The 21,299-nt window shown below is 38.5% G+C and overlaps 1 protein-coding gene across 2 annotated transcripts; it reads left to right on the top strand.

Annotated features, from left to right (window-relative positions):
- Positions 1-1,852: 1,852 nt before the first annotated feature.
- TBC1D7 (TBC1 domain family member 7) lies at positions 1,853-20,013 on the top strand. 2 transcript variants are annotated; one of them, XM_061449474.1, is made up of 8 exons: positions 1,853-2,395; positions 2,857-2,978; positions 3,624-3,704; positions 7,164-7,351; positions 9,572-9,709; positions 11,354-11,499; positions 18,792-18,921; positions 19,740-20,013. In XM_061449474.1, the coding sequence occupies exons 2-8, from the start codon at positions 2,867-2,869 to the stop codon at positions 19,824-19,826; spliced, it is 882 nt and encodes a 293-aa protein (XP_061305458.1). In that variant the 5' UTR covers positions 1,853-2,395; positions 2,857-2,866; the 3' UTR covers positions 19,827-20,013. The 2 variants fall into 2 exon arrangements, with proteins under 2 accessions (XP_061305458.1, XP_061305457.1); XM_061449473.1 differs by lacking the exons at positions 1,853-2,395; positions 2,857-2,978 and having other exon boundaries at positions 3,546-3,704; positions 7,164-7,249.
- Positions 20,014-21,299: the final 1,286 nt, after the last annotated feature.

The raw sequence follows: 21,299 nt of genomic DNA, 5'->3' as shown, positions 1-21,299 counted from the left end.
GTTTTAGTACCGAGTACTTTGCTTACACACATCAGTGTAAATTTTGGGTTTGGAAAATGCATTTAGCTTCCTAGAGATTGTTCTAAGTAAAATGTCACAGTGGATGGGCCAAAATGCTAAGCATACCAATTATAGTAAATAATATGGTACAGGCTATACAATTCTTCGCTATTCTTTGTGGCCTCAGTGTTAAGGGAAGGAATTATTCTCTTATTGACAAGCATTATTGGTGGGTCTTGTGCAGCACTGCACTTTCTGGATCACTTCTCTATATAATTCCATACCGGGAACAGCTTGTTCTGTCAAAATGCCCGAGTCTCTGGTGTCACCTTGAGACAGGGGTGTCACAGAATAACAGCATGGTTTGGGTTGGAAGGGACCTTAAAGCTCATCCAGTTCCAACACCCTGCCATGGGCAGGGACACCTTCCACTAGACCAGGTTGCTCAAACATAGATTTTACCACTGCCAGGGATGGGGCAGCCACAGCTTCCCTGGGTGACCTGTGCCAGGGCCTCACCACCCTCATAGTGAGGAATTTCTTTCTGGTATCTAAATCTCCCCTCTTCCACCTTGAAGCCATTTAGAGGCTTTAAGAGGCCATTGAAGTGGGTATGGCAGCCCGCAGGGCACCCGCAGCTGCCCCGTGAAAGGCGTGGAGGGGCGAGGAAAAGAATCCCCCACCTCCGCTAGGCAGGTACCCTACCGTCAGGGGGTGCATCAGGACAACAGGGCGCCCACTCACCCCTTTCCCCGCGGCGCCATGGCCGCCGGGGCAGGACGCAGCGTGCGCATGCGCCCAGCCCGCCCCGGGCTCCGCCCCTGTGCCCGCGCGCTGTTGCTGTGGGAGCTGTGGGGTGGGGGTGCGGCGGTACCGGCCGTGGCCGTTCCCGTTCCCGTTCCCGTCCCTCAGGGCTGCGCGGTGGCGTTAGCTCCCCGGCGGTGGCGGTGACCGGGTGCTGCAGCCCCAAAGGCCGCGACGGGGGCGAGGCCGCTGGTCGGGCCGGGCCGGGGTAAGCGAGGGCCGCCGCTGCCGCCGCCCCCCTCCGGCCGGCCGTGCCAGCGGTGCTGCTCGGCCTGCAGGTGTGCGGCCAGAGCATAGCTTGGTCTGTGCAAGGTAGGGCCTTCTCTGAACGGGCAGAAGCGTATTTCTATTTCATTGTTGTTAAAATCACTTAGCGTGAAGTTTAATAATACGATGAAAAGTGTTCTTGAGGCAGAGAACGCATTAATCTTTAAAGACAGTTAACTGTAATCTGTTGTACAGAACATTTCCAATGAGCTGGCGAGGGATTTATTTCCCCGTTTTTCCAGTTTGTTTATGATACATACAGAGACGGGAGCACTGTTTTTTACCTAGCGTGAAATACATATCCTGAATTTGGAGGGAGGGAAGAAGGAAATGGTAAATAAAATGTACTGCTGGTGTAGTCATAGTTTAAAGTTATTAAAATAGCATTCCTTTTTTTTCCAGATCATGTTGTTACTTTTCAAATGATACATACTATTTCTGCTTTGTGGTTACTGTCAGCTTTCTACAGGTTGTAGAGGCTAAATGTTTTCTAAATATATTAAATTCAGGTTTAAAACATTTCAGATAGTTGTCTGTAGCATCAGAAGCCTGGTTTAGAGGAGGCTGCAGTATATGTAATAATCACTGTGACCACTGGACCCTTAAATGCACAATACACGAACATTACCATTGTTTTCTATGAAGATAGTGCACAACTGGGCTGTGTTGCCAATCTTATTTCTTCTGTTTTCGAGATGGTATATTATGCATCTCAGCAGTAATTCAGTATTTGGACTCATTTTGAAACACAAGTAGGCCATGGATATACAAATTTAAATATGTGCAAAATTGTGGCTTTTGCTTATATCTGCAAATTCTCTGCTCCTGATGTGTGCTTTGATTTAGCAAGGGAAAGAATTTAAGGAGAAAAGCTTTTCAATGCATCGTTCACCCATTGCTCCTCACTCAAACCAAGTTATTTTTCTCCAGATTTGTTGCTGTCACAGGGCATAAAAGTTAAGATTTTTTTTTTCTTTAATCTTTTGAGTTACAAGCCAGAACTTCCCTATATTTGCAAGCCTGCAGAGGAGAGTATTGATATTTAGAAGGTGGACCTGAATTATCAATTACATTTGTTATGAAACACAGAGTACTTACAGTTTGCCATTGTTTCCAGTGTAGGATGAGACATTTATTTCTTTTTTGTACTGGAATAACAACACAGTCAAGACTGTGGTTGTTACAGCACCTGATGACAACATGAACATTTAATTCAAATCTGCAACTTAAGAACAAACTTACATACCTAAGCTTATTCTTTCCTGTCATCCCTGTGCTGCTGTGGGAAACATCAGCTTGTCGTTGCTTCTGGTTACCTTGTTTGGTGAGTGTGAAAGCTGGCTAACAGTTGTACTTGTATAGGGCTTCTGTAGCCAAAATTGTGTCATACTCTTAGCTGTATTTTTTCATATTGCTTGTGAAATACGATCTCACAAAAAAGACTCTCTCTCCAGTTTTTGTTGGTTTGTTTTTTGTTTTGTTTTTTTTTAACTTTTTTAAAAAGCAGTATTATTTATTGCAGGAATAAAAGGTTTTTAAAAATCCCTGTGTTTCATGTGGAAATTGTATATCTTTAGACTTTTTTTTAGATTCAGTTATTTTAGTGATTGTTTATGTTAACATACAATGACAAAATTCTCCGAAGAATTTCATGTTCTGTAGTGCTTATTAATACAATAGAGACAGAGGCAGTCAGCTTTTATCAGTGTGCAAAAGTACTTGACCTTAACACAATAGGAGTGTATTCTTGTAAGTCTTAAGGGGGAATTACTGTTTCTCTAGAAGGAAACAAATCATGGCTGATGACTCTCAGAGAAACTTTCGCTCAGTGTATTATGAAAAAGTGGGGTTTCGTGGAGTTGAAGAAAAGAAGTCACTGGAAATTCTATTAAAAGATGACCGGCTGGGCAAGTTGATTTCACTGTTTCCTCTATTTGCTTTGGGGATTTGGTGATGGGGAGGGAAGAACAGGAAATGTTTAGCTGCTGTGCTTAGTACTAAAATGTTTTTTTTTAAACTATTAAAGATTTGTGTCTCCCTGTTTTTTTTTCCTCCTCTCATTCTGTGCCCAAGAAACTAAAAGTTTTTTAATAAAAGTAGTTTTAATCTGAGAATGTATTGTCTCATGCTGTTAACTCCATCTAACCTCAAAACAATGAAGACTTCATTATTATTGTTGGTCCCTGAGGAGTGCCACATCTCTAACAGAATAGAAAGTTAAATGTTCTTTTAACGAAGCCCTTAATTGTTTTAAAATAGCAACATGATCTACAAAATGTCCATAAAAATGGTAGTTTGTTCCTAGTGAACCTTAGGGTAGTCTTATTGTAAATCAAGCCAATGCTTATATTTTTCAAGATTGTTGCAGTTTATAGGACACATTCTGTTCTCACTTGAAGTAGTGAAAGTGTTTGCTGATAATATATGAGGAAAGTGGGGATTTCCATCTGCGGCAAAGGATTTGTCATGCTTAGGTAGATCAGAGACTCAAACTGATTTATAAATGACATTTAAATTTAACTATTTTTTTTTTCCTCTTTATATCTCTACAGATATTGAGAAGCTTTGCACATTTAGTCAAAGGTTTCCTCTCCCATCCATGTATCGCATACTGGTATGGAAGGTGCTTTTAGGTATGAAGTATAACGTCTGTGATACTCTGTAGAAATGAGCATATAGGAAAGTATATTTTTTTTCCTTTGGAGAATTAATGATACAGATAATTCTATCCTACCGTACCTACTGATACATAGTTACTCTATCTTGTGTCTCCCTAGGATGTCTAGTGGCAGATATAAAACAATATTCCATGTGTGGTTTCTGAGAACTTTTGCTGAAGTGTACCTAGGAGAGTGTATTTCTGTATTTTAACTTTGTAACACCATCTCAGCTAATTTATAAGATGGATTTGAAAGGTGGATTATAGTAAGTTGCTGATACCTGATAAGATACTCAGATCTGTTCCTAAAATAACAGACAAGGAGTTGAAGTAAAGGTGTGATTGAATTTAGAAAAACTGGGCAAGGTATGGAATGGATGTTTATTGTAAAGAGAAACTTTGTGTTCTGGAAAATCTTCTGGGTTTGAGTCTGGCTTTAAATCGTACTTGAAATTGAAGACGCTGCGAGGCAAGAGATTAAATTACGGTATCCCTCGGAAAGCATAGAAAAGCCCATAAATAGATTCTGTTATCCTTTAAGTGCATTAGTTAGATGACCAACTCAAAAGTACTAATGACTTTGCAGTAACTGGTCAAGAGTGTTGGGTTTATGAGATGTGAGGTTGTGTTGCTTGGAGACAGGAGGGGTATCTAGAGACTTTCCCTAAGAGTTTGCTGCATTTAGAGAAACACTGTCAGATGGAGTGTGAAGGAACAGCATCCGACTGAATTTCTCAAAGAGAAATGTAATTTACAGTACCGTTGGTGGTGAAGTGTTGTGCCACTTTTGAAAAGCTTGAGTGTGGCTCCCATGTCTTGTATTATTACCAGGGCTGTGCTGGCAGGAAGGGTGCTGATTATGCAAAATGTTGTTTCATCAGGGGGAGACCAGCAGCATCAGTTTGCAGATTGGCTTGGAAGCTGCTGTCTTTTGCTGTCTGTGAACTGTTTTACTTCTTTGTCCTTTGGCTTTCCAGAATATGCGATACAGCTCCCATATATATCTCCTATAACAAGATTTTGGCATGTGAGTCAAAGTTGGAAAGACTGGTGATTTCATAATACTTTCAAATAAATACTTTCTGTCTCTGTTTTAGGTCTCCCTGTTCCACTACAGTGACTGGAGTTTCAAATAATGCATTAGAAAATGTTAGCCAAGTTGTAAACAATCTTTTTCTCCCTTTTGTTTTTCCCCTCCAGTTTAAAAATTGTAGCTTCATATTCCTGATTATTTGAATTTTGAAGTCTTTTGGGGAGAGATAGTAAATGAACAGTGTGCAGAAGGTGCAAGATCTAATTATAAAACTTGGAAGTTCTTGGCATTGATTGTTGAACTAACTGTAACGGAGGCTTGATAAAAGCCTCTGCCATTAGAGTACTAATTCCAGGGTGAAAAAGATTCTTGTACTCTAGGCACTAGTTAAGTAGTATGCATCCTTTAAAATATTAGTAGTAGGTAATATAGTGTAGGAAGCTTGTACAAGTGACTCAGTAGAAGATCCTTCAGCCAAAATTATAATAGTGTAATACAGTCTCTTAGCAAAATTGTAGCAGAGTCAGTGGTCTTTGACTGTTTTAGATAGGGTGATTTCTGATTTGTATGGTACCTTACCTTCTGAGTTAACTGTATGAAAAATTGTATTGATTTTTTAAAAGAATTTTGTATTTTAAACCCAGGGTGATTTGTTTCAAATACGCATATGGTGAACAGAAGTACCAAGACTTCTCTTACAATGGATCTCAGTGTTAACACTTGTTAGAAAAGCTTATATTCAGAAGGGAAGTACAAAATATCTCTCCCTAGATGACTAGAACAACAGCCCAGTCCATTTCTGGTGGGAGGCATTACATCTCCGCTAAATAATGTTAATAGTTTAACAAAAGGAATTCTATTCTGTGAGCAAAATTATCTCACAAAACAAAGCTTGGTGCTGTCCCAGTATACACGGTATGTCAGTGATGTCTCTGTTAACTTCCTGTTTAGTATGACTCGTGGTGTTTTCTAGACATCTCTGAATTGTTTAAGCCTATTGTCTGTCTGCCTAAGGTAGTTTTCTGTATTTGAGGAAAGCAGTTGGTGGTGTGTACATACAAAGTTATGATGTTGACTCTGTTTTTGCATAACATGAAAAATGTCTTGTTTTGTTCCAGCTTTTGAAATGCAGACAGGTTTACAGTTGGAAAATAAAGATGATTTTCTGTCAGATGTGCGTATTACTAAAACTCAGCCATTTCCTGGTTTAACACTTGGCAGAAATACTTTTTTCTTTCAATGAGAAATAAAGGCAGCAGGTGGCCTGTTTCAGAACTGATTTTTGAAGAGTACTTTGTTCTCATGGCTTTCTAAAACAGGAAAAATTCTGCTCCACTGGAAGTGGCATTTTTTTCTTTGGTGTATGTAAGATCTTATTTCTGTTGAAACCTATGACAGTTTTGTTTGAACATAAGCGCATAGCAAGATTGAGTTTTGAGCAAGGAGAAGGATCAAGTGAAATGTTGAGCATCTCTTGTGGAAGTCATAGTTTAATTTTTTTCTGCCTCTCTACTTGGATACTTCCCCTCAACAGCCTTTTTTTTTTATCCTCCTAGGAAACTAGAAAAATATTGGTGTTGTGCTAAGAAAGTATGGAATGTTACCTTGCAAAGTATTTGCATGATATTCTTAAGTTTTAATCTGTAATTGATTCAACCTGTGTGATTGACTTTGCTTCTAAATCTTGTTTTAGAGAGGATTCATCTCCAATACAGTGAGTATAGGATTTTCTGGCGAGATCTAACAGTAAATTGGATAATACTGGAATGTACAGTGTCTTTGCGTGCATGTGTATATTCTCTGGTCATCCCAGACAAAGTGTTGAATTTGAGAATATGCACAGCTAATGTATATAAAAATCATTCTGTGCTGAGTTTGTTTTCAAAATAAATACATAAAAATATATCTGGATATATTATATTACTGTATTAAAAACTACAGGTGGCTATAAACAGGTAAGATTTACAATTTAAAGATACAGGTTGTTGGAGGAGGAGACTAAGCCAGTCAAATTATTTTTTTATCTATCCCAACAATGACATTTCTTACCAGAGCATTGCTGTGGTATGCAAAAGAGTTAGTGTTCTGAAAACCTTGTAGAAGAGCTTGAGAAGCAGTAATCTAAGCGTAGATTTTGCTTATACTCAGTTAACATATAAAATTTGTTTTTATAAATATAATGCTAAAGTGCATTGTTTGTTCATTGACTTCCAGTTTGGTAGAATTTTCTCCCTGTATTCTTTGACCAAGTTTATAAACAAACTGCAGTGCCAGGTCCTACAGTTCTGTAGGCTCAATTTGTAATAGAAATTGAATTTAGGCAGATCTCTTGAAAAGGGAGTTTGTGCTCAGCTTTTTGTCTTTACAGTTGCTTATCTTTTTTCCTGTTTTGCTTTTTAGGAATTATTCCTCCTCACCATGAGTCTCATGCTTTGGTGATGAAGTACCGGAAGGAGCAGTACTGGGATATACATCATGCTCTCCGTGTCATTCGTTTTATTAATGATTCTACCCCACAGGTAGATGTTTTCCTCCGCATACATCAACTGGAATCAGGAAAACTGCCTCGAAACTTGGCTTTTCCATTGGTCAGTTGTCATTTTAACAGTCTTTTAAATATAGTATTATTTAACTTCAGACTATAAACCTGTGAAAAACCGAACTGCAAGTAGCCCCACAAATGCATGTAGATAGGCAAAGTAAGGTGAATGGAAACCAGAGAAGTACTAATATGAAATTACAAGGGATTCTTGGGGATTTTAGTTGAAGTGCTATTCTCTTTTTCTTCCCCTGTGTACTTACTTTAAATTTTATGCCTTAAAATCTCTTTTGTGTATTTTGCCTGTTAGGTTTTTAAGCCTTTTGTATTCCGTGCACCGTACAGTTTCTTTATAGTACTGAAATGAAAATGACGGTCTTACTAGAGCTCATAGATTCTTCAATGTCCTGGAACAAGGATAATTCAGAGCCAGTACAAGCAGCAATTTATTGCAGATTACATTGTATATTTAAATCATTTGGTTTTAAATCTAGACTTTAATTTACTGACCTCCTTTTTCTGTTAGGGTGAACTTATCCAGGTTTCTGTGAGGTCATGTGTTGTGTAGTTTAGAGAATACTCACATAAGGGTAAACAAATCTATGGTTTGATGATAAGTCTGTAGTGTGGTGATGAAAGCAATGTGTGGATCTTGTGTATAAGCCTGTATGAAAGAGCAGGTGATGAAAGGAGCCATGGTGGGACTTTCTGAAGTGAATTTTATCCTGTATTTAATGTTAATTTAACCATGGCCCAACTTACTTTGTTATTTCTGACACATGTAAAATCTGACACATGGTTTTAAAGTTGAAAAAAAAAAAAAAGTTAAACGAACTCAACATGGAAAATTCAGTAAGGCTTTGGAGGATTATATACAGCTTTCTCTTTTTAGAGGAGGGAGAGTGTTTTCTTGCCTTTAGCATTACCTGGGAATGTGGCCATCCTGCCATACAGGTTTCCTATAGAGAAATTTCCTTGATTTTGGTATGTGTCCTAGTGGGCTGAAATTCATCCCTTCTGAAGCAGCACTACTTTTTGGTCACGTGTCAGTGCATCCTAGAGCACTAGCTGCTCTCAGTCCTGTTATGGGGTTTCATGGAAATGGTGTTCAGCAAATTAGACCTATAACTTATTTTTGTTTTGCTGCAGAAAGCATTTGTTCTCTATATGACAGCCTCTTTTCAGTGCAGTAACTGTCCTCTTAAACTTACAAGAGGTCACTGTTAGATGGTAATGCAGATGTTTTATTGTGGAGGCAGGGGGAGTATAAAGGTGGTGTTGAATTGGTCTCAACATTTTAAACGTTTGAGTAAGAAATCACAGAAGTCTGCTAAGTATGTTGTGTAAGAAGCGAGTTTAAGTAGGGGTATGTGTGTATTGCATCAGTCCATGTAGCAGAGGCATATCCCAGAAGTATTTGGACTATCCACTCATTTTGCACAAGTTATAATCTGTGCAAAAGCCTGTGTTACTGTAGTTTACTGCTACTGGAGGTTACAGTAGATCAGACTCTGGATACCTGTCTGGCTTGTTGCCCTGCCTCTTAATGTGGTCAGTACTGCCTGTATAAAGACGACTGTAAGAAACAGGGCAAATTTAAGAGATTTGCCTTGTGCACCTTCCCAGTTTAGCTACTTCCTGACCTAGCTGTTGGCATGAGGTCTTGCTGGTTTAGAGCCAGTTCACCTCCATCTACCCTATGTGCAGTCATACCAGTAACTGTGTTCTAGACATGCTGATACTTCTGTTAGGAAAGCGTATTCTCAGGAGAAAAGAAGATGGTGTGCCCATCACATGCTTCTGGTCATGTATTGTGGGGAATAAGATGCTCATCACCTAGAAAAGATACTTGTCTTCAGGAAGATGTTTATCTCAAACCAAATGATTTTCTGTAATTTGAAGGTAGGTTTACAGCTCATGGCTGCATTATTTTTTTAACAGTAACTGTAACAACCGTGAGAGAAGTGTTTGAGGGGCCTGTTTGGCCCCTAGCAAGGAACAGGATGGAGGATTTTGCTGCTGTGCAGTATAAAAATATTGGGTATAGAAGCAGGAGTATTGCTACCTTGTTAGGATGTAATATTATCTCATTTGAGAGCTTTGAATCAAAGTTGTTCCAAACTCCTGTTGTATGTTCTCGTTTTAAAAGCAAGGCAAGTCTTGACTTGTACTGTATTAATAGGTATCTGTTACCATAATGCAAAGAAAAGGAATATAAAAATAATTTAAATCAGATATGTAGTTCACTTTTTTTGGCTTTGTTTTCCAGGAACCTGAAGATGAAGTGTTTCTTGCTATTGCTAAAGCAATGGAGGAAATGGTGGAGGATCCTATAGAATGCTATTGGCTTGTCAGTTGCTTTGTGAATCAGCTAAACAGCAAGCACAAAGATTCATTACAACAACTGGTAAGGAAGAAAAAAACGCCTTCTGTTTTTTTGGTTGTGTTTTGTTTGTTTGTTTGTTTTTCCAAGGAGAGCCAGTCATGGAAAGCATTAACATGTGGAGACAGCTGGAGCAGCAGAGATGACACCTTTGATTTCTCTTCACCACCTGTTTTGAGAAAATGGGAGTGCTTTTTGTATTGTGATTGTGCTGTCCTGTAGGACACTGTCTAACATAACATTAGAAATTGTTTTTATTTGCTACATCAATTACATCTTATTTTACTTTTAGGTTAGCTAAAGCTTACTTTGTATGTAGTTGAATTGTATTTCTCACAAATTGGTCACTTAAGAATTTTCTTTATTTTAAGCAATTAAAAATATCACAAAGTTAGGAACAACTTGTCTGCTACTTTTTAGGCTGCATCTCTGGCATCCATCTGATAATTATTGGATGATAGACAAAGCACAATTGTTCTGTTTTTAAATGGAGCAGGGTACAAGATCTTCAGAAAATCAGTGTGTTACAAATTAAATTATAATGAAAAGTAGAATAGAGTTCTTCTGGCACTGATCATTTAAATGCTCTCATTTCTTAGTGGTTTGTAAAATTATAATTTCGTTGTAAAGAAAAATGCATACTTACATGCATACTTATTTTGTAATTCTTCAAATTGTCTTAACAAATAAAAAACTTGAGGTAACGCCGATTACTGACATAATAGTAGCCATGCATTAGCAATTGCTGAATGAAAATTAGTTGGAGAAAATTATGCATGTCCTTTGTTTGTTACTCTTTGGAACAAAGAAATACTTTTTAAACCCACTTCCTGTTGCTGGAGGTGATATATTCAGCTGTACCCATTTCTATAATTCTTTTCAAAGGACAGAAGAGCATTTTTAAAGTATGTGCTTTTGGTACAAAGAAAGAGTGAATTGCCTCCCTCCCTAAGTTTTTGTTCTAACACAAACATTGTACCAAGATGTTGGATTTTAGAATATGGACAAAGGAAGCGTTTTCTACCTTTGACAGGTGAAGTCATTAGCTGTCTACCTAATTATGGCAGAAAGCATAAAGGTACTTCCGAATTTATGAAAATGTGTATTAGATTAGCATTTAAACAAAATGAGTTATTCATATTTTTATGTGGAGAATTGTCCACGTGTTTATACTTCTGAATAGTTTTGGTTTTTAAACAAGAAATTAATGTCCAGGTTTTAATATGTTGCGCAGGGATTTGCTTCCAGAATTGATTTTCTGGGGTTTGCTGCATTGTGTGAAGATTTTTTTTGATGTGTGCTAAGATGATTATGTTTGAGGTGAATGAAACTCAGTGTTACTTGTGAAGATGGCAGTAATTAGTGCACGTTTGATCTCTGCATTGCCTTAAGGTCTCAAACACCTCATTGCGTTAGGGAACGCTGAATACGGTCAGCAATTTGAGGAACATATGGTTGGTTGTTTAGTTAAGAAGTACTTAATTAGCTACTTGCAAAAGTCATGTATTTTGGCACATCATATGTGTAGTTAAAACAACGCGAGTTCATTATTTCAGTACATTATTTTATGAGATTGAATTTTTAAGACATTTTGTATCTGTCAGTGTGTGTTAACTGTGGAGCGTACTCTGATGTGAGTTACCTAAAATTTTCCAATTCTTTTCACAGCCAAAAATTCTGGAGCAGTATTTGAACATTGAAGATAACCGACTGCTGATGCATCTAAAAGCATGTGCTGCCGTGAGCAAACTCCCTTACGATCTTTGGTTTAAAAAGTGTTTTGCAGGCTGTTTACCTGAGTGCAGTTTACAGAGGCAAGTGATCTTTTTTTTTTCTTTCTGTTTGTAATTATATAGTAGTACAAGTTTTTGTAATCGCTAGCAGGCAAAGAGTTTTTCTTAATTTATTTGTAAGATTATGGAGTTTACTGTTGACTTGGAAATTATGAAATTGGATTTGATTCCACTTGTTATTGATGCAAGATAATCTCTGTGTGATCGTTTCTGGCACTGAAATTACAAAAGAATGGAGTTAAATATAGAGGCTGATTCCATTAGGCACTTAATGACTCCTGAGATTTAAAACTACAAATCCCCTTTTAGTGACAGCTGAATGGTAGTTGGTTTTCAGGCTTTTTAACCAAAATCCTTGCTTAGGGAGTGGTTATGATACTGTATTATCATTAGATTAAAAAGATTTTGGAAATATGTACTGGTATTGGCTGGTAAAGAGTTATATTTCTTCATAGTAGCTGGTATGGGGCAATATTTTGGATTTGTGCTGAAAACAGTGTTGATAACACACGGAAATGTTTTAGTTGTTGCTGAGCAGCGCTTACACAGAGCCGAGGCCTTTTCTGCTCCTTACACCACCCCACCATCGAGCAGGCTGGGGGTTCACAATAAGTTAGGAGGGGACACAGCCTGGACAGCTGCCCCAGCTGTCCCAAAGGATATTCCATACTGGATGGCATCATGCTCAGCATTAAAACTGGGGCAGAGGTTGTTGGGTGGGCTGCCACTTAGCAACTTAATTGGGCATTTAAAAGAGGAAAACTCTTGTGCATGGATCTTCACGGAAGGGCTTTTGAAATGAAGCTTGTATTATTTCTGTAGTTTTGCTGCATGAGGACTCTTAGAAAGAAGAAAATTCAAGCTACACGTAGAAAAGTATGTCCTTTCTGCATTAACAAGAGTTGCTAGTAGCTGAGCAGTAGGTGGCACAAAGAAAACAATGGTTTCATTTTCAGCTGCCTGAAAACTTTGAGCAGCAACAAGGTTCAAGTGAAGTTTTACTCCAGGACTTCAGTGGCTGGTATAGGAGCTTAGTGTGGAAACAGCAACCTCTGTAAAATGCTCTTCAGGAAGTGCTTTATGGTGTTTCAATAAAAATGTTCTATTTGCCCGTATGAAAATAAGGGATTTTAGGAACAAGCTATGTCATTAGAAATCATGCTCTCTAGTCTTGTCGTACCATGGTCTTTGAGGTTCTGTTTTGGCAAGGAATGTGTCTCAGAGGGAAAAAAAAATTGAATGAAAACTGGAGGATTTGGGAGTAGACCTTTAGGTGTTCTGCTGTTTGCAGCATGGTAATTTTTACGTGGTAAGTGCTTTTCATCAACCACCTGTAATGCTGCAAATTAGGCACCTCTATGTAGTGTTTGCGTGTGATGTGGTGGGTAAAAGCATCTACTGCTCTTATGGTTACAGAATTATGTAAGCATGCATGAAAGGTTTGTTACTTCCTTAAAAGCAGTTGGACGTGTATGGTTTGCCTGTATCTTGATTTCACATTTGCATTTATAGGTTACTTTCAGTGGGTAATGATTGACCTTGTTTCATTATGCTTTCTTTGTATGAAACTTATTGCCTTAACATTTAAATGACTGTCAGGAGAAGTGACTGTTCTACCTGGGACTTCCCAGCCTTTTCAGGCCTTTTCTTCTGTAGGCTTCTGTGATCTGAAATAGCCTTTGCACACTACTGCATAAGGAACCTCTTTACATGTCTTCTAGTAGCTAGTTTTCTTTAGAGTTTATGTGATTCAATTTTACTACTAGGTCTCAGAGCTGAGAACTTGAACTGGAAGACGAATTTGCATCAGTTTTGCTCTTGGATGATTTGGGATTTTTAAAAAAATTTCTGCTGAAAATGTAACATTTTATGGAGCTGTGTCATCTTAGTAGTGTAAAAGAAAAAATGTGGATGAATTTTGATTTCATATTTCATCTTGTTAGAATCTTTTAGTTTCAAACTTCTATCATTTTGAATCGGTTAATTTTTACAAAATAGTTTGTATAGCTAGTGTGCTGTTCAGCATTGTTATATACTGTTTTACCTTACTGAAGTAGAATATGTTGATGACCAGAATTTTTTTTAATACATTCTTTTTCCTCCTGGAAAAGGTCAAAATACTGTCTTTTTGTATCACTCTGGAGTAAACCCAAATTTCAGTGTTAGTGCTTCTAATGGCGCAGCAATTCCTTTTCCCAACAGTTCTTGTGGGAACATGATAAAGGTGCACTTTTTATTGCCAGTTTAGGTTTCTGCATTATTCAGTTGTAATCATAACAGCCTCATTTGCTAAGGAAATAACGTACTTTGTGGGTAACATGTGACAGATGAACTTAATTAATGCTTGGATTGCTTCAGTTTGGATTAGAATCTAGAAGCCCAAATGCTTATCTGAAATGTATCCAAATGCCAGTGTTGGAACTGCTGAGAATTAAAAACAGGTCTCCAGTTCTCTGGGTTTTACTTACTTTTTGTCAAGTGAGAGATGATCAGAGCTCAGTCTTATGTGATTTAATTTAACTTATGACTTAGCACTGTATTTCTTAGAGATGTTGCTTGCTTTTTATAAATTGTATGCATCTCTGCCAGGCAGCTGAATCTAAATTTCATGGTTTTCTCTTTTTCTCTAAGGTGTATAAGATTTGTATATGCTATGCAGAAATTTATCCAATACTGGTGATATGAGGTTGCATAATACCAGCTTTACTCCTGACAGACATTGTCATTCAGTGTAAATACTGGTTTATAGCACACGTATAGCATAGGTAAAATTTATGTACCAGTTTAATTTAAATGGACTTGGAAAATTTATATAGGCAGGTTTAATGTAGAAACTTTTCCTTTGATCTTAGCCAGTGTCCTTGCTAGCCCCTTTGTTTGCATTTGAAATATTATGCAACACACTTCGTAACAAGCATTTACCAATGGTAAAAGAGAGGTAAAAGAAAGGAGCAAAGTGGGCATTTTGAAGGCACTGTATCTTCAGAGCTCTGCCTCCCACCTGGAAGATAGGCAGGATGCTTCCTGGGACATGAACTAGCCTGTAGCACAGGCAATAAAGGCTTACTTTTTGCTGAAACAGGGAGAGAACTGGATCACACCTTTTGTTTTTCTACCCACCATTGCTGTATTTACTCATTTTATGCAACAGTATATCTAGTCATCTGTTCAGTAAGCTCCATGTGTGGAGAGCTTTCCAGTGGTGCTGTGTAGGCCCTTAGCTGGAGAGCCCTGCTGTTAAAGCTTATTGTCCCTTCTGTGGCTTCTGCTCTACGGGCAAAATGGCGCTTTGTTTGCCAGTTTATTCCAGCAGTCACCCCAGGTGATCCAGCTGCATCAGTAGTAGTGTGGCTTTGCAGATAAAATAGTGGTAAGCCAGGCATTTCTTATGGCCTCATTGTCAATCGAGTATCCTCCCCCTGACTGACACTGTTTGCATTCTGCACTGAAGACTTGGCATTAGCAGGACCGTAATAGCTGGTGGGGTGGTGTTAGGTTATTAGCCTCTGGTAACTTGTTTGTGGCAAAGTATTTGGTAGTTCTCTTGAAATGTCTTGACTGCCTTTCAGACTGGCACTACATCATGTGTTAATGCATGTTTTCTAGAGTTTGACATCTGTCATCTCCGTGTGCTGCATAAATTGCATCTAGTCATGAAAATGCAAGTAATTTGTTAGTAGAAACAACAGAAATATGAAGAATGCCTTAGATTTACTATAGAGTGGGAGGACATAAGAATATTCATGTGGACTAGTATAGAGAAACTTAGGTTGATTTGCCTTTAAGTAACTCAGTTGCCTCGCACCTCTGGTAAGGACACCAGTAAGTGCAGGCAGAGGTTTAAACAGGTTCTCTTTGAATGTCTCTGGGTGACTGGAGGACTAAAACCAGGGAATAAGGTTGAGAGTGTTTACCCTGCAGCTTAGGGGCTGTATGAGAGGTGTGATATGTGACATGTGAGGTTAATGACAGTATCTATGAAAAAGAGTGAGCAGCAGTGATGTGATGCTTTTTGCATACTGCTTGACAGTCATGGTTGAGGAGCCTCATGAACTGTGTTGAGGGTAAGTTGTATCTTGTCTAGAGAAAAAAATCAGTGAAAAGTAAATGGGTTCATTTGCATAATCCTTGGCATGCTCTTTACCTTCGTAGCTTCTTGTCTTTATTTTTCCTTGCGGTTGTTACTGTTTTACTGTTCAAGAAATACTAGAGTGCTCCTGTGGTTAATTGAATACTTTTGTCTTTCACAGAGAATGATAGTCACAAAAACTATAATGAATTTATTGTGTGCTTTCTTTTTCATCATTCCTGAGTAGGGCTATAGGCACAGTTGCAGGACATTTCTGTTCTAGTTACCCCATCTCCAGGAGTATCAAAAAAAATGAGTAAAAAGTTGCAATCTCTGTCAGGAAACTTTGTCTTAAGTGCTTGGTGTTAACTTAAAAAGTGAAAGCAGAATACATAGGTTATCATCTCTAGAGACACAATGTGTAAAGGCTACTGTATTAGAATAGAATTGGCAAAATACATGTTTCCTTGGAACTGCTGTGGGTTATTTCTACTCTAATTAAACCCTTTGCTGACAGTTTATGTTGTCATCCCTGGCTCTTTTGGGATAGCAAGGTGTTGAGTGCTGCTCTGTTTATCACAATGTCACAGTCATTCCCCTGTTGCTGTTGCTGGTGGAGTAACAATAGCTGGAAATGTTAAAGTGAAAAATACTGCAGCAGACACAGCTGGTTAGTGCTGACATCTCATCCACTTTTCTGTGCACCTTCTTCCAAAACTTGGTAGACACTGATGATTTAGATACTATCTGTTTTGCCAGTGTTAAAACATTTGTTCTGGAATCAGACTAAATGGTGCAGGAGAGCGTGAAATGTAACCTCCTGTAATATAATTATGGAGACTCAAGTCAGAAGACTTGGAAGCAAAATAATGAAAGAAGGCTGGGTGTTTTGTATTAGGATTAGTAAATTTGGTTTTGAATTAGCCTGAACTTCAATATGAATGTTAAAATTTTTTTGCTGTTTTTGAGGTCTGCTGCTCTCAGTACTGTCATTCAAAACTTATAGTTCTGATGGCTGCAAAATGCTTGGGGAGCTGCTCTTGGATTGTAAACAGATACATTTGTGAAGGAAAATGCATTAGAAGTAAACAGGGTTGACCTGTCCAGTTTTCTCATAGCCTTGCTTAAAGCTTCTAGACCTGACTTCAACACCAGTGGGATATTTACAGTGAACACTTGGCCTGGATGCTTGAATCACAAAGGAAGCAGTAAGATTTTAAACTGAATTATTAATTGTTCCTGCCTATATTGGAATTCTTTTATTTTTTTTTTTAATCACAGTGAGACAGGGAATTAAGACTGAATTGTAAAGGGGAAAGAAATAGGCAGTACCTTTTTACCCATCTGTCTCTGTATGGCTTTTGTTTGTTTCCTTTCTTTTATTTTTTAAGAGTAGTCTTGAGGATTTGACATACTTCTTTCCTCATTTCTTCACTGTAAGTTAAATTCTGGTCTTTTTTTTTTTTTTTTTTTTAAGAATGAAGAGGTGGTGAATACAGTGTCAAAAGAATTGTATGAATAGAAGGTTAAGAAACTGACCGAGAATTGACTTGAGTTACAGTGTGAAAAATAAGCATTGTGTAACAGCAGCAAGCATTTGGCATTAGGAGTTACAAATGCTTTTCACAAAAAATCACAGAGAGGTTGGGGTTGGCAGGGACCTCTGGATGTCATCTGGTTCTTCCAGCCCCTCTGCTCAAGCAGGAAGTTGCCCTGGGCAGCCCGTGCCAGTGCTTGGTCACTGTCACAGTGAAAAAGTGTTTCCTGATGTTCAGAGAGAACCTCTTGTGTTTCAGTTTGTCCTTCTGGTCCTGTCACCGGGCACCACTAAGGAGAGCCTGGCTCCATCTTTTTTGCACTCTCCCTTCGTGTATTTATACACATTGATGAGTTCCCCCTGAGCCTTCTCTCCTTCCGGCTGAACAGCCCCAGCTCTCTCAGCCTTTCCTAACAGGAGAAATATTTCAGTCCCTTAATCATTTTAATGGCTCCTTGTTGGAGTCTCACTTCTTAACTCATTTAAAGGTGTGACACCCGCTCTTTAGTTCAGCTGTCAGAGTTCATGTTATGCCTGCATTGTGTTCTCCTGGCATTCAGGGCTGAAGGGCAAGTTCTGAGAGAAAAGGTCATATAAAAGCTGACCTGTCTTTGGAAGAAGCACACCCATAGATCCAAGTTTATGGGTTGGCTGCAAAAGATGTTTTCCAGTTAATGTTACTGTATTCAGAGATTGTGGAGGATAGTATGTGATCTTTGTCCTCCATGGTTTTATTTGGAAGGAGAAATACTGTTAACAAGTGCCCAGGGGGAGCAAGAACAGTAATCCTCAGAAAGTCTTTCTGACGCAGCTCTTAAAATTCAAGAACTAAAAATAAAGCAAACTCATAAAAGCTGCCATCTGACAGATGGTTTCACACTGGTTTTGGATAATCTTTCATCCCGAGTCTGTTGAGTTGGGACTGAGATAGAGCTGCTGGATGACGGATGATTTCAGATTGTTGCAGGCTGTTTTGGTAGTGAGGATCCTTTTTAATATTCATCAAAGTTCTGTTGCTAAAGTACCTGCAGCCTTTGGAGGCCTGCCCTTTAGCTTTTGTTAAAATTGTGAGATCCAGGGACAGTTTCCTACAAGTGGTAGGAATGCTTAGGTAATTCTGAGAGTCTGTGCACACAGTGGGATGGATTGAAAGACTTAATAGTTGTTCTTCCTGTCTAATTTCAACATCACGGCTTGTATCCTGCTGATGCATCCTGTTTGCTTCTCATACAGCAGTGACCTGGAATACTTAGATTCTTGAGATGTAGTTGCTAAGTATTACATCTTTCTGAATTCTCAGCTACTTAGCTGTCTGAAGAGTGTCTTTATTAGGCATGGTAATAAAGCTTGTTTTCTTTTTGCACTAGGAAAAATTCACACCTATACCATATGCTGTAGAATTGTTGTCACAGTTCAGGCTATTAAAACAAGATTTGCTTTCTGTATTTGAGCTTGTAAACAGTCCCATTTCTAAACAAGACCACACCATATCAGTATGTTATTATGTGCTGTCACTCTGCTCTCTACAGATGCAGGAGTTGATAAAATGTCTTTTGTTTACCTTGACTGGAATAATTCAATACATTACTGTTATTCAGAGAAAAAGTCTGGAAAAATGGGATTATGCGAAGACTGTTCTAGCAGATAAAAAAGCAGATAAGCACTACATAATGTTTGGTTATTCCTTTTCATTTTTCTTTTTTGTAGAGTTTGGGACAAAGTTATAAGTGGGTCCTGCAAGATTCTTGTTTTCGTTGCTGTGGAGATATTACTAACCTTTAAAATGAAGATAATAGCACTGAATACTGCAGAAAAGATCACGCAGTTTTTGGAAAATGTAAGTACTCTGTTGTGCTTCGCATTACCTTTTATGGTTTATAAACATGTCTTTCATCCTTAGTCATTTGCATGTTTAAAACGTACCATAGAATACTATCCCTTACTTACTGAGAATAATACAGTAGTACCAAGGTGAAGAGAGAATGCGCAGGCATGAGAACAGTAGTTTTTTTCTGTCCAGAGGTAAGGCTTTCATAGAGTGAAGGCTTTGGCAATGTCATCCATGTTTGTACAGATTTGGCAGTATTCCTTGTGATACTGAAGGGCTTTTCTGTGAAAGTAAGTGCAGGTGAGGTTAGGTTAATGTTTCTGGAAGCTCCTTAGAGGGTTGGTTTCTGTCACTTTCTTTGCTCCTTGTCTGAATGTGAATCTATAGAGTCAGGGTACGTTTTCTGTTGATGTAGGGATGGGGTCATTAACATGACCCCGAACTTTCCTGCTGAGAATAGTAGTGAGCATCACAGCAGGGCTATAGGATCCCAGTGTAACCTAGGTTAGTTAGGTTAGACGTGTTTGTGGTCATGGATGGTCAGTACGAATTCTGCATGATGTCAGGTTAGAAATGTCTGAAGTGTGAGATGCCTGGTGGTCACCTTACCCTTTTGTAAATAGAGGGTTTTTGTTTAAAAGCTGGAAGCAATATGATGCATGAAGGACTGAGGGATGGTGGGATGGTAGGGTGGGGAGATGGGATTCTAGTTTAGTTTTCTTTTTTATAATGAGAGAAAACCTGAACTGGAAATTAAAACCTGTATTTTAAATCAAATAGTCCATATGAAGTACTCTGACAAGGCATTTTGTCCTGATCTTTTGTAGATTCCTCAAGATAACACTGATGCTATTGTCAGCAAAGCTGTTGATCTGTGGCGCACACACTGTGGGACTCCAGCACACTCAGTCTGAGAACTTTCTTTGCTTATGACAGCTTGGGGAAAAAAAGGGACATTTGAAAAGACATTTCACCACTCTTCCCCTATCCTAGTGTGATGTTCTTCATTACCTCTTTTATGTAAAGATGCTACTAAGGCAGCTAATAGCATGGTGATCAATATGTAAATATTTTTCAATAAATACAGATGGCATAAAGATACCTAGTGGCAGTGTGATCATGTCCAGAGTGTTTCCTGGCCAGCCAGCTACAGTGCTCTGATTGCACAGTGTGCGCACTGCCTTTTGGGGAAGTAAATGTGACTCTTGAAGCAAGGTAGATAGACTTGTAATTTAAAAATGTTTTTGTATGCCAGTTTATACTTGATATAACTAGTTAGTACTTGGAGGTGTTATAAGGTGAATTTATTAAATGTTAGTGTGCTGGAGCTCATTGGTGAATACTAGAAATGTAACTGTACTCTATTAGTACTGTAAAATTTCAGGTAAATGTTCAAGAAGAGGCATCACAAGTTTGAGGTAGAGGGCATCACAGTGATCCAGGGTGGCATGCATTTCTGAAGTGACTTAAAATATTTTCTTTTTGTTTGTCAGCCAGCTTTCTCTGGCTGTACCTCCTCCTTTGTTCTTCAGGTAAGGTGCTGTAGAATAGTGGATCTGTTTTGTCCCAAAATGTAGCTTTGGGCAGGTACGGAGAAAATCAGTGGGACGAGTCAATATAGTTCTGAATTACAGTCCAGTATTAAACAATGCCTCTCTTGAATGCTTAGCTCAAGGTTGTAATTTGATTCTTGTTTGGTTTAGATTTCAAAATAAATTTAACACACAAATGGAATTCATTATGTCAGTAAAAGTAGTGTGATTAGCCATAGGTAGTGATTTGCTGGAGAACTGATCTTTTTCTTGTAAAAGTGTAAAATCCTATTTCTACATCTTGCATAGACCAGGGAATTGTATATAAAAATGTGTTGCTTAGCTGTTACTTGTCTCAAATTGATGCTTAGTATGCCATGTGCCAAGTATGCTCATGGCACTTGAAAGAGTGTGTTTAGCTTGCAGTCAGTGTCGTGCAGACTTGAAATGCTTTAGAAAGTTAACTTTAATTTTAAAGTAGGTCAGGTTTATCTTCCAAAACATACACTGGGGAAGCTTGGGACTTCCAAGCAGGCTACACCTAAAAAAAACATGGGTAGATTATTTGTGCTGGATTCTGAGATGCTGCTGTTGGTGCGTCTGGAAATGCCTCATTTCCCTCAGTTCAGAAAAAAAGTTTGTGTCTGCTCTGAAAGCCGTTGCTGTGTCTGTATTGTAGTGCAATCCATTTAGTTCACTTCAGATGGGAGCTTGTTTTCCTAGCCTAGGCATGAAAGCTGGGTAGCATGGATAGGAAAGAGCATATACATTCTGTGAATAACAGCACTGAATTCTGTAACATGCAGTGCACAAGATTTTCAAGTAGTGGCTGCAGGTGCAGTCTGAGAGAGTATC

The sequence above is a fragment of the Pezoporus flaviventris genome, unplaced genomic scaffold, assembly GCF_033815535.1.
Source record: "Pezoporus flaviventris isolate CSIRO_AGI_PZ_B2104156 unplaced genomic scaffold, CSIRO_AGI_Pfla_v1 ptg000007l, whole genome shotgun sequence".
NCBI classification, from domain to species: Eukaryota; Metazoa; Chordata; class Aves; order Psittaciformes; family Psittacidae; genus Pezoporus; species Pezoporus flaviventris.
The sequence above is the reverse complement of the archived record's forward strand: the minus strand, read 5'-3'. Positions and strand labels throughout refer to the sequence as shown.